This window comes from Onychostoma macrolepis, chromosome 24 (assembly GCF_012432095.1).
Source record: "Onychostoma macrolepis isolate SWU-2019 chromosome 24, ASM1243209v1, whole genome shotgun sequence".
NCBI classification, from domain to species: Eukaryota; Metazoa; Chordata; class Actinopteri; order Cypriniformes; family Cyprinidae; genus Onychostoma; species Onychostoma macrolepis.
Genome location: NC_081178.1, coordinates 13,474,754 through 13,488,367, shown reverse-complemented (window position 1 = coordinate 13,488,367; position 13,614 = coordinate 13,474,754). Strand labels below are relative to the sequence as shown.

General features: G+C 34.8%; 2 protein-coding genes across 2 annotated transcripts in view; both read right to left on the bottom strand.

The window, feature by feature from the left end:
* si:dkey-73n8.3 (uncharacterized protein LOC100150965 homolog) lies at positions 1 to 4,373 on the bottom strand. Its single transcript, XM_058764627.1, has 7 exons — positions 4,369 to 4,373; positions 1,789 to 1,904; positions 1,415 to 1,570; positions 1,235 to 1,339; positions 909 to 1,118; positions 325 to 511; positions 1 to 135 (listed from the first exon to the last, which is right to left on the bottom strand). The coding sequence occupies exons 1-7, from the start codon at positions 4,371 to 4,373 to the stop codon at positions 33 to 35; spliced, it is 882 nt and encodes a 293-aa protein (XP_058620610.1). The 3' UTR covers positions 1 to 32.
* The window catches only part of tnfrsf11a (tumor necrosis factor receptor superfamily, member 11a, NFKB activator), a 17,475-nt gene continuing 7,802 nt past the window's right edge, over positions 3,942 to 13,614 (bottom strand). The window contains exons 5-10 of the mRNA XM_058765326.1: positions 10,753 to 10,837; positions 10,211 to 10,287; positions 10,028 to 10,132; positions 9,886 to 9,935; positions 7,992 to 8,697; positions 3,942 to 5,635 (exon numbers count right to left, since the gene is read on the bottom strand). Coding sequence (XP_058621309.1) covers positions 5,349 to 5,635; positions 7,992 to 8,697; positions 9,886 to 9,935; positions 10,028 to 10,132; positions 10,211 to 10,287; positions 10,753 to 10,837 — 1,310 coding nt within the window. The 3' untranslated portion in view covers positions 3,942 to 5,348. The remainder of the gene's footprint in view (positions 5,636 to 7,991; positions 8,698 to 9,885; positions 9,936 to 10,027; positions 10,133 to 10,210; positions 10,288 to 10,752; positions 10,838 to 13,614) is intronic.

The following is a 13,614-nucleotide window of genomic DNA, read 5'->3' as shown; positions in this document are numbered from 1 at the left end:
TGACATAATTCTGTGGTTAAAAACATATAATCTCATTTCCAGCGAATTCCCAGCAGGTGGCAGCTGACAGCCCACAGTCGTCTAGCAGTGTTTTCGTCATTAGCAGCCCTGGAGCACGGAGCCACGGCACAGTTACTGTGAGAAACCATGAGAGGAAATATTTATTAAGCATCCCAGAAGTTTATTTGCTTGCTGTCAAACTTAGCATCACTAGTGTAAAATAAAAAAATTAAATTAAAAAACATGTGAACAATGCTGCTTATAAGAACAATGGCCACTATTATTTCATGAGCACGACTAGCATCAGCCATAGTTGTGACAAACCTGTAGTAGGCTCCAGTGGGCAGGTCAGGGGTGAGGGCACAGTACAGGATGGTATATGCGCCCTCCGCAGGGGTTTTTATCAGGAAACCAAATGTCTTCACAAAGAACTGCAGAGGCTTATTCAAATGCCTGATGATGTCTGTCTTTACTAGGCCTGGATCCACAGCGTAAACACTCACTCCCATCTCTGCCACAGAAACAGGACTTAATGTCAATCGACATGAGCAACAGTTAGAGAAATGAAACGCTAACCTTGCTTTATTTTCACAAGAACACATTTATTGCCTTAATGAAGAATGTTTGTGGCTAAAACATGAGACAGGCATTTTAGCAATGCATTATATGGAAGGTTTGAAACATATTTTGACATCCTTAAAGGGATAGTTCACCCAAAAATGAAAATGTAGTCACCATTTAGCAATTTATTCACACTTGTGTGGTTTTTCATAGACAGCTTGGTCACTTTTTTTTTTTTTTCACAGATGAAACATCAATGGTTGCTAAATTGTTATACATAAATCCCAGAATCTGATTTTTGGATCATATTTTGTATGTTTTATGCCTGATGACATACTTGCTCTTACCTTCTGCTCTCGTGGCGAGCTCTCGCGTGAAAAGTATGTTGGCCAGTTTGCTCTGTACATAGGCCTTCACGGGATGATAGCTTTTCTCACCGTTCAGGTCCTCAAAGTGGATCTTTCCCATGTGGTGGGCCAATGAGGAGACATTAATCACTCTGGAAGGAGCTGAATGCTTCAACAGATCCATAAGGAGGAACGTAAGAAAGAAATGTCCTGAAGAAGAAAAGGAGTCATTCATCACATGTCAAGTGTGAACAATCTCCATTGCTTCTAAACAACAAATAATGACTCTTTATAAGACTGAGAACTATTAGTGCACTTCATCAAACCTAAATGATTGACTCCGAACTGTGTCTCAAAACCGTCTGCTGTTGTTGAATATGGGCACATTGCCACGCCAGCGTTGTTAATCAGCAAATGAAGAGACTTTTCAGCTAAAATAAAATAAATCACTTTAAGATCAGATCAGAACTGAATGTATAGAAAACTCTTCTTCAGCCGTAACTCACTGTTGTAAATCAGTTCAGCAAAATCACAGATGGATTTGGTGTCTGCCAGGTCCAGTTTCCGAACCAACACGTTTGCGTTCTCCACGTCTCTGCAGATGTCACCAGCCGCCTGTTCGGCCTTCACCAGGTCTCTGCAGGCCAGGATCACCCGTGCACCTTCAATCAATGACGAGTTTTGTTCCATTATTTGAAAAACTGGTACATTCTTCTGAGCAATTTCAGGAAAAATATATTCTGGTTTGGATAGGTCTATCAGATCGTATGGCTAGGCAGTCAGATCTAATATATTTCATCTGTTTTCATCTGTGGCTCTATGAAAAGAAGACTCGATGTGTTATTTCCACAGTCAGTGTAGATTTGGCTGCAGTACCCACCCCGACTTGCCAGATCCTTGGCTGTTTCTTTCCCAATCCCGGTGTTCGCTCCAGTCACTATAGCAGTTTTTCCATCTAAACGAATATCAGATGACCAGCTTTTGGTGAAAAGCTCTCTGAAAAGAGTTTATTTATTTAATTTTTAATAGCATGATGTGTGACAAAAAAAAGAAAACACTGCTAAAGTAATACATAATCTATCTATCTATCTATCTATCTATCTATCTATCTATCTATCTATCTATCTATCTATCTATCTATCTATCTTAATAGCATAATTTCTGACAAAGAATTGAATGTACTATGCATATTAAAATAGAAAATGTTATTACATGTTAATTTTCATGTTATATGTATAGATTTAATAATGTCTTTAATACTACAACTACTTCTGCTACTACTACTACTACTACTACTACAACTAATAATAATAATAATAATACATGATAAATTATATAATAAATTATGGTGGAAAGATCTCCAAAAATGTTTGTATATATGTATGTATGTACGTATTTAACATTTTAATAGCATAATGTCTGTCAAAAAAAAAAAAAAGATTCAAACAGTTCTGAAACAATACTTTTGAAAGACAGACTTCGGATTATCATCATATACACTATGCATATTAATAAAGATGTTAATACGAGTTAATTGTAATGTTATATGAATAATTGTAATCATTTCTTTACTACTACTACTACTACTACCAATAATAACAAATGGCATGGTTAATAACAAGTTACTGATGAAATAAAAAGCACCTTACCTTAAGACATTCATTTTCCCAGCAGTCGTATTACATGTCATCCAGCAAGAAAGGTCTTTTTCAAAGCTGCTCATGATGCTGAGTGTCATAATAAATGCTCAAATGACATTTGTACTTGAATAAGGAGGACAGAAAATCCCCTTTCCTTTCCTGAGGTCAGAACAAATTAATCATATTTTGCATGCAGAATGAATTTATTTGCTTAATATTCTGCATATATCTGAAAGGCCATGCTGCTAAATAAAGCTGTGCGTGTGACCTACTGGTTACACTCACTGAAGATATTCCAGGAAACTCTTGCGTTAAATGATCCCCACTGGCAAAATGATTCACTTGATTTTGAAGGACTTTTCTTCCTATAGCACTAAATCAATAGCAGTATTTTGTCAAAGACACTGCTGCTTTATTTCACATAAACATTCTTAGGCAACCACAGTTGATTTGAGTGAACCTTAAAATGGCCAAAAGCTACACACCGATGCCAGTTGATCGCTGGTCGATATTAAATGGTGGGAAACTCGGTTCAGTTTTTCATTTTCAAAAATCAGGTAATTTCCAGCCAAGCCAGAGGAGCACCTGTGTCCAAACCTGGGGTTCTCCCGTCACCCGATAGCACATGATCTGTTTGGACAGGACTGTAACATATTAGGATCACTGATACCTCAAATAGTGACCAAGAGAATATGAAATGATCCATCACTCTTTTTCAGTGGTCTTCCCCCAGATTCCCAATTCTCTACAGATTATAACTGTCATGTTCAATTAGTCAATGTGGAATCAGTGGATGTTTAATTAATAAAAAATATATTGATCTTTAAATTTGGGGTCAATAAGTTTGGATTCAATCTTATATTTAGAAAGGATGTATTAAATGTATTAAAAGTGGCAATAAAAATACTTAGAATGTTACAATAGATTTTAGCTGCCTGGTATATATTCAGATATTATTAAATAAATTATGTATGTATATATATAGTTATACTATTACTGCTACTATTAATAATAACTTAAAATAGAAACATTATTATTATTATTTGTGAAAAGCCTTCTGAAAAGTGTTTGGTTGTTTGTTTGTTTGTTTGTTTAATATTTTTAATTGCATAATTTCTGATAAAAATGAGTTAAACAGTGCTGAAATAATACTTCTGAAAGACAGACTTTGAATTGTTATATGTGAAGAATAATATCAAAAATAAATGAAATATGTTAATAAACACATACTAGTAGTTTCTAACCACCCATACATACCGATGCCTAAATTATTTAATTCACATGTACATTTACATATGTATCCTTGATATATTTCATATGAACAGTAAAAATGACAAATTAATTACAAAACCTGAAAAATGTATAAACAAACATTTAAATTGAACTTGTTTTACTCTAATATTGGGTGGAATTTTGTTTTTCAAATATATAAAAAATTTATAACATTGCAATGGCATATAAATTAATTTTGAAAACAACATTTTGTCTTTAAAATGTCATGCTTACTATTTTTCTGTTAATAGATATGACTTTATATTTCATCTAATCATCATTTTGGTAAAAGTTTAATAACCCCTACTCTTCTTACAGTAGCGTTCCACTAGATGGCGCGACAATCCAACAGTCGTTGCTAGTCACGAGTCACCAAATGTGCCTGAAGGCTCTTTGAGCAGAAGAACCACATTAAAAGCAGTCATAACTTCCTGTTTTGGCAGACAGAACTCAACAACACTTCTCAGTGTTTGTTTCTGTTGCCATCCCAGACTCATGATTATTCCAATCACAGCTAAACATCCAGCAGCCTTCGGTGGAATTCTCACCTCATGCGGCTCCTGAGTATATGTTTGCATTGAGCTCGCGACAGCTGCTAGCCATTCACCGCTATTTATAAAGGCTTTATGTCAACATTGGTTTTGCTCGAATACAGAGGTTTTAACGCACATGTGGTTAGTGATGCACAAGCAATAAACACTGCTTATCACTAAAACAAATACCTTTCTCATACCATCACTCTCATTTAAGGGAAAGAAATTGTTTCATACAAACAAGCTTTATTTACAGTAAAGGGTGGAGAAAATCACTACTAATGTATCAGAACATCGATTTTCAATCACTATATATATATATATATATATATATATATATATAATAATGTTCGTGATTACGTTCTGCTCCAGTCAGACTGACTTGTCGCGTTAGCGGCACAAAATCTGCACGATAAATAACCAAAAAAAAAAAAGATTAACATTTACAAATTATGTTTTTTAAAAAATATAAACAGCACAAATCAACATCCCCACTTCTCATTTCCATGTTACTAACTTTTAACCATCATCCAAAAACGGTTCTCGACATGAGGTACAATGTGCTTGCTCGGTTTTAGAAGGCCAAGAGAAAGGGACAACAAAAAACATGGTGCTTTTTATTGTGGTGGAAGTGTTTTCGCTTTATCTGGCTGTGTTTTCATCGTCTTTGGCCTGAGTTTGGCTTCTTGTCGTACCAAGCCGCTCTTTATTTGGCTCCTCAACAGAGATTGTCTGAAAATGAGACATTCTGGGGTCAATGTTCTTGACTTTTACTGTCATCCGATCTATCAGAGTGAGATCCTCTCAAAGCTGACCGACAAGAAGTACCTAATTTATACGATATAAATACATAGGTCAACAAATGCATAGCATTTTTCATGAAATAGCACTCTTAGTTGCTATACAGGCTGCCGTACGCCCATTATTAATCAATAGTTATCATTTAAAAAGGAGGCAAAGTCAATTCCAGTCTAGTAGGATGTGTTTGCAGCTTTTTATTTCTGCCAGGACCAGTCATTGGTCATTTCCTGCACGGGCAGGTGTTTTTCCAGGTGTCCGTTCCTGCTCTTGGCCTGCGGTGTTGTGGTTATGTTAGATTTGGGCTCACTTTGAAAACTGTCATCGTTGGATTCTTCCTGAACCGGGCAGCTGAAGGGTTCGTCTGTTCCTCCGCTGCTTCCCAGAGACGTTTGACTGACGTACACCACGATGACCTCACCGCTGAAGTTCATCACCTGCCCGCTGGAGATAAAAGTAGTGTTGTTGTTTCCTGTCACCTGACCTGCCAAAAATAGACAAAGCATCAGAACCAGTGTTAGAGGAAGGTGGCAGAAACAGTACACTATATGTATATGAACTAAATATGCATTCCTTTCCTGGAGACAAATTAACACCAGTGTTATTTTAGTATCATTTATTTTTATATTTACATTTTTTTTTAAGTACATTTTTTAGTAAGTTAAAAAATTTATGTCCATACAGTTATCATCAAGTTTTAGTTTTTAGTTATTTTAGTAATGTTTTATATTTTCTGTTTTCATTTTAGTTTTGTTTCGTGTTTTTGACATTTTTATTCATTTTTGTTTTCTTTTAATTTTTTTATTGAGTTTTATTTTTTAGTTATTTTATATTTCTGTTTTCATTTTGATTTTACTTAGTTTTAGTAATTTTGTTGTTTTTCATTTTTATTAGTTTTTGTTGTTTTACATTTTAGTTTTTAGTTATAGTTTATTTATTTAAATATAAAGAAGTAAACTTATTTATGTGTGTGTGTGTGTGTGTGTGTATAATGTAATATTATATGGTTTTAGTCTTAGTTAATAACAACCCTGGAAGACTAACACTAACATTTTAAGGCTAAACATGATGCATATTAATGCAACCAGATGTGTATTTTCCATTCGTACAAAGCAAACTTCTTTGTAGTCTTGCTGAAACACGTGAATACACTACGCTACTACTTTAGATGTTAGTGGTTCACATAAATAGTCTACATTACAAACTGGAAGCTAATAATGCCACGTCAGCACTGAATTGGCAAAAAGCTGTTTTTGTGACGACCCCTCCTGAGCAACAAAACTGCTTCCTTCCACTTAAAAATTCAACATGAGAAGATTGTATGGTTCCTATTTTTTCTCTGAATATACACACAGACTATCAATGACTCATGTTTCACACATCTTTTAGTCATTTTGTCGCTGGTCCATGAAGGACCCTACACCCACTCTTTGCGGTGGCTGCCTGCCATATTTTCACAAAAACAACTTACTGGAATGCACATGACCTGAATGTGCTTGTTCTAATTATTGCTACAAGACATGACACTTTATTTTAGTGTTCAGGTTACTGTGTATTTACATTTACAAGATAATACTGAAGAACACTAATGAATTACATGTGTAAATATTGTGTAATTCCTCTGCAGAGATGGAATTAATAACAATAGGATGGAATATGTGTAACACAGACACTGTTAAGTAATGTGTTATTGAAATGTAAGGATTTATTTTGCCAATACTTATGATTATAAATTATCTAAATAATAATTATAAATTATTTAAAAGATATACACTACTGTTCAAAACTTTGAGTGTTTTTAAAAGAAGTCTGTTATGCTCACCAGTAATACTGTGAAATATTATTGCAATCTAAATATATTTTCAGATGTAATTTATTCTTGTGATGGCAACGCTGAATTTTCAGCATCATTACTCTTCAGTGTCACATTCAGTCTTCAGAAATCATTCTAATATGCTGATTTGGAGCATTTGATTATTATCTATATTAAAAACAATTATGCTGCTTAATATTTTTGTGGATACATGATTCTTTGATGAATAGAAAGTTCAAAGAACAACATTTATTTAAAATACAAATCTTTTGTAACATTTTAATGTCTTTCCTGTCCTTTTTGATCCTTGTAGATTATGTATAGGTTATATTAGATTATATATATTTGTAATATTTTTATATATTATTTATTTATACAAATATACAGTATATATATATATATATATATATATATATATATATATATATATATATATATATATATATATATATATATATATATATACACACTTGCATCCTATCCCCCCATATAAATACATTTATATTTATAATTTATAAATATAGATACACACACACAATAATTTGCAATTAATTATATGATTTATGTAGCAATTTATTAATAGTAGTTAAAACTATTAGTAAAGAAAGAATCACATTTTATTAGGGTTGTTTTCTAGCACTTTTAAAAGTTTACACAGGGATCCATCAATGTTGAAACATGATATATGGCCAGAAATCCAGTGCAACACATCAGCCGATACAACGGTGTGGTACTAGTTTGTTAGCTTGGCCATATGTTTCATGATCAAAGACGGGAATGATCTCACTGTGCATTTTTGACCTGCTATTACTGAGGTTGCGGATCATTTCCCATCTTTCATCATATCGTATTTGTTCATTTGGAATAGAATCGCACGACTGTGCCTGTTAATCTGACACAAAGAGGTGCTAAAGAGTTTAACAGATTTGCATGCACTGCACTATGAAGCAACAGCTTCAAATACTTCAGATGCACAGACAGCTTTTCATTTGTTTTGTCACTATTTTCACACGTGTTAATGTCTTACCAGATGTGAGAGCCGATTCTGAGCACTGGTTCTGGAAGTCCGCGTCTGGGTCGGATAGTTTGTGGTCATCGCTGTGGATCAGCGAAAGGCCCTGGTCATTAGCGCTGACCGATGGCAGAGGAGGAACGGTGGTGGAGTCTATGCTGCAACAACAAGGTTCGTTCTGTCTATAGAGCCCTTCGACCGGACCTCGGTCCCCTTGGACGCCTCTCATCTCTGACATGGCTTCTTTGCCAGCAGGGCTGCTGTAGTCCAGATACAGCTCCTGGGAGCGCTGCAGATCCAGCAGGACGTCCGACGAGCAGCTCTCACACAGCAGAGGCTCTTTCAGGCCGACGACCTGCACGTTTTCTCCGATGGCGTCTCCTGGCCTGCAGGAGCAGCATGTTGCCAAACCCGTGGCCACCAGCTGACTGCAGTCCTCATTCTCTCCGACCTCTATGGGCTCCTTCATGGAAAGTGCACAGCTGCAGGAGCTGCCCGACAGAGGAGACGCAGACCCAGCTCCGGAGTCCTCGCTGGAGCTGCCCGACGAGGTTTCTGCTCGGTCCTGGTCTCGTTCTTGGTCCGTGCAAGTCGATGTTTCATCAAGAATGGTTAATTGGGTGCTGGGACACGTGATCAGGGACTCTGGGGGGGTTCGTTCTTGGCAAATCAGAGGGAGGGTTTGTGGACTGCTACCACCGTGGTATGAAGTCATAGTTTCCTAAAAGAAAGTAAAATTAGTATGGGCCGGTTACACGAAGCACGATAACTATATCAGTAACTATAAGTTTTAGCCCTCAGAATGCATACAGGTCCAATCTGACCCAGAAGAGATGCATACAAATTTCTAAAAAAAAAATGCACAGACTTTAGTAATGAATGAAACTTTGCAAATTCTTTACAACCCTTAAAATACACATTATTGGGTCAGGTTATTTTGGACTCAGGTATGTATGGAGTACCATAGGTGTCAAAAATACTTTTTGTAAAATTATATATGAAGATAATATTAGTGCCAAAAACTTTTTGTAAAATATATCCTTTTCCCATATCTGACACACTTTTGGCACTGAATTTTCTAGATAAACATAAATATATACAATATTGATGAACCACTGCAGAACGAAAAATGTATCATCTTTAATATTTTAATTTAATCTTTAATGTTTAATATCTTTCTTCATCTAAATGTGAACGTTTATGCAAGTAAAAAGTAGTTATTTTGTTAGAAATAAATGTTTATATATTATATACTGTATATAATACACTTATACTTATATATATATATATATATATATATACAAAGATTATAATATAAGATGATAGATTTCTGTAAATTTCATACAATGATAAACTGAAATTAAATTTCTCATCAATATTGAAAAATTATATATACTTTGCATCATAGTTTTTTATAAAAAATGAAGTAATTGTAATTAGTAATGGTAACATTCAAACCTTTTTTTTTTACGTTCACTCATTAAGAAGTTGCTGCTCAAATAACACGATCAAAGACGGGAATGATTTACAAAATAACAAATGTATAAAATAATGATTTTATAAAACAATGATTTAAAATAAAATAAAATAAATAGGACAGCTTTTGAAGGCATTATGATGGTTAGTAATCATTATAATTTTATGATAATAGGGCAGTCCACACCACAACTATAACAATAACAAAACAGAGGAACGATATTGTTGGAATCATTTTCATAATATTTTTTTGATAAAAACAGTGACAGCCAATCAGAATCTATTCTATGCTATTCTGAAAAAGCTTGCCTTGTGCATTTAAAATAACAGACAATGTTACTTCTATAAGTGCTTAAAATAAACAGAACTTTATAGTCCGCTATTGTGGAGGCTAATATAGTTATTATTACAGTTTTAAGATATTCTTACTTACTTGTTGATTCCTACTTCCTTTCAGGTTTTGGACGCAGGTGCGTAGATTTACTGTGGTGTCAGAAAATAAGCTTTAATCAACAACATAGACAAGAATCTACCACAAACTGTAACAAATAAACATGACCCTGAACTAAATTTACCTGAGAGGAAGTTCAGCTTATCCTTGCAGCAAAACAAGAAGAGAACAACCAGCGATACCACGATGATGACCGAGAGGATGGCCACCACCACCCAGGGTGTCAGAACTGAGGAGGATGAGGAGGTTCACCACTCTGTGAAGGTGAATTCAATTCAACAAATAGAAAAAAATTGAAATAACCTACCAGGAGAATGGACTCCACACATCACATCTGATTTAGAGGTTCCTGGCTGTTTCTCGGTCTTGCCGATAGCTTTACAACTGGAAGAGAATTAGACATATCAATACATTGAACACGCTTTGGAAATATTGTAAGATTTACAACTGGAATAGTATTAGACATATCAACAGAGGGCAGCCCAACAGTCTGGTCACTTCTGGTTTGATCAGTCCCAATTTTCTCTTCTAAGAGGAACCGCAAATACAAAGAGCAAAAAGAAAAGGGGCTCTTTCTAGGGGAAGTGGTGGAGAAATTAATCATAATACCACAGTGCGGTAAGACTGCGGGGGCTTTAAAAATGACCAGGCATGCCTGAGACCTTCCCCAGACAAACAATGCCTGTGAGAATGAGAGCTGTGACTTTGCAAATGAGTGCAGTTAAAGAACAGTTGTGTGTGTGTGACTCATTGGACAGGCATGTTTGTGGCACACACTCCCGGCTGTTGTTAAACCTATGGAGTTGTTATTGTATTGAGTTTTTAAGCTTAGATTGGAGGCATACTCACTCTGTCCATTTCTTGCAGGCTTCTGTTGATAGGGAATCTGAGAAATAGCCATACTGACAATTCGCACAGGAAGCTCTGCCCATCTCTACAAAGAAGAGAGCGATTAAGGATTATAGACTTACAATTTCAATAGACAAATGAACACATTTTTACAGGTATTTATTCTAAATAATAAATTCAATTGCATTCATTTTCCTTCTCATTTGTGTTTCGGTTTTTAGCGTCATATTTACTATCCATCCATACATCGTTCCTTACATCCATCATCATCTTTCTATCTACATTTTATCTATCCATTTCTATCCACCTATTGTTCTATCTGTCTGTCTTGTAACAGTTTTACTGTCACGTTGGTTCCTAGTAGTTCTTTTTTCCATGTCATAGCTAGCCCTATCATTAGGGGGCGCTCTGTATTCTGAGTTGCTCATTTTGCCTAAAAATGGAGAAAGAAGTAGCATTAGGCAGGAAGTAGTGTGCTAAGCACATGGAATCACAGTTGCCAAGTCCGCGTATTATTTGGGCTTCTTTTTTTGTAAAGTTGCATGAAAAAATCCCTGGTCGTGGGTTGCGTTTTTTTGGACTTATTTTAAAAAAATATGGTTGCTTGTTAGGGAAATCTGACAAGCAACTTTGCTTCTTTATTTATGTTCGCCGTATTCTCCAATGCATTGATTGATACTCTGTCTGCTCGCAGTTAATAGCCAACCAGTGCAATAATATAAGTGCCGTAGCGTAATTTGCCAAATGTTTCGCCCCCTCATTGGAGAAAAATCACATTCAAAAAGAAGGCACGTGACGCTGTAGTCCAAGCGATGATAGAAGTAGACATAGAGGAGTGGGATGACTTTCTTTTAGCCTAATTTTTACAATGTTTTTGTAATGTATTAATTATCACGGGCTGTAATAAAAAACAAGTAGTCATATCCTAATACTAAGAGTAAATACATTTGGTTCAAATAGCCTAGTATGGCAAGATGTCTTAAAATGTATTTCTTTTTTTTAACATTTAAACTTAGACCACATTATTAGATTACCTTTTGACTTCATGAATACACATAAATGACAGCTTAATGATTTTTTAAATATTTTTTATAATATTTTTTAATAATATTATATAATATAATATTTTCTTTTTTAATATAATATATATTATAATTTAATATAATATTTTTTTATTATATTTATTTGGCATTTTGTTTTTTTATGTCATTTATTTGATAGTTATGGGTACATTATTTTATTTTAAATGGTAGAAAAACTTGTTTTGACCTCAAAATAAAGCACTTTCCCTCTGTACATGGCTGCGGGGATGAGCAGTTTTGTGGTGCTTGGAATTCTTTATAATTAATTAAAAACAAATATTGCCACATTGATGGCTCAAGAAGGTGTAATTGTTCAAATAACACATTGTTTCATTTTAAAATATAAAAAAATTGTAACCAAGTGTTTTTCAAGTGTAATATTTCTGTATAGGCTAGGGACAGAAAAATTGGCATTTCCATAGAATGACCCCTATATATTTAGGCTATAAATATGTGGCTATGTTACAGCTCCCCTTTGAAGCTCGTGTTTTTCTCTTTTTCCATCTCTCCAATCCTATTCCGCTCACAGGTGATTGGAGAGGAGTTTTGTTCCTACTTTTGTTGCAGTTTGCTGATTTTTGTAAAATAGCTGAATTTTTGCTTTTCAGATAAAAGAGTGGTTTCAGTTTAATATGTTGCAGGCTCATTCATTGGTAATAAATAATTGATGATAATAATAATAATATTCATGATAATAAATCATCAAAAAAAATATTGGGCTTGTTTTGGGCTTGTTTTTGAAGCTGTGGTTGCTTATTTGTCTCGTGAGAGTTGGCAACAGTGCATGGAATGTCTTCTTTGCTGTCCTTTCGTTGGTGCCGATTTGAGGAACAACTTATTCTTACTCTCAAATGCAAGTAAGGCATTGCTTTGTACATATGTAGAGTTTGTATATATGCTTTCTGTTATGGGTTAGCACTAAACACGTGTTGACTGTATATTTGTTTAAATGCAGAGGGTTCTTGTATGAGAGAGGAAACAGCACAGATATAAACAGGACCTAGACAAAAGGGACTAATTGTCTTCATCCAATCCATCTACTCATCATCTTATTCTATGGTCAACAAACGGATGAATTGTTTGCTGATTCAGATTCCTCACTGCTTCACTTAAGAACTGCTGGTCTCATTTTCCACTCTAAAGACTGATCTCACTATGACAAAATGCTACTTATGGTCATATCTATGAACTGATGGACTTGCTGGACTTCACTGATGTTTCCTCAACTCTGGAAGACTTCATGTGCTGATGTTTGGACTTGTTGATGTGAATGTGCGACTCGGTTTGCATTAAATACACATGGCTCACTGAAATGAATTAGTCTCTGTGGTCCCTCAATCTTTATGTGGCATCAAAAAGTTAGGCGTTACATAAAATATGGCGCCCGAACAGGGACCTGAAGAAAGAAAAGTACAATCTAACTGAATTTTGATGAGAGACCCAAATTCAACTTTCTGCGAGTCATGTTGTTTTATTGATTACAGTAATATAACATTACAGTCAACTTAGGCTTTAAAGATAAAGTTATTTCCAAAGATTCATTAGTTACTAAATGGCCAATCCACCAATCTATTCTTTCCATCTATCTATCTATCTATCCATTGGTTTATCTATCATTCTATCTATCCATCTATCTACCATTCTATTTATCCAACAATCCATAATTTTATCCATCTATCATTCTGTCATCCACAGTTCATTGTTCTATCCATAGATGTCTCATTTTATCAGTTTTATCAATCTATTGTTTTATCAATCCATCGACCGTTCTTTCTTTCTA

What these genes read in the sequence shown, in the direction of transcription:
- si:dkey-73n8.3 (XM_058764627.1), bottom strand. An exon ending in CAAGGATCTGGCAAGTCGGG is followed by an intron (nt 1,571 to 1,788) that starts GTGGGTACTGCA and finishes CATTGATTGAAG; the next exon opens with GTGCACGGGTGATCCTGGCC. An exon ending in GTTCGGAGTCAATCATTTAG is followed by an intron (nt 1,119 to 1,234) that starts GTTTGATGAAGT and finishes TTTCTTCTTCAG; the next exon opens with GACATTTCTTTCTTACGTTC.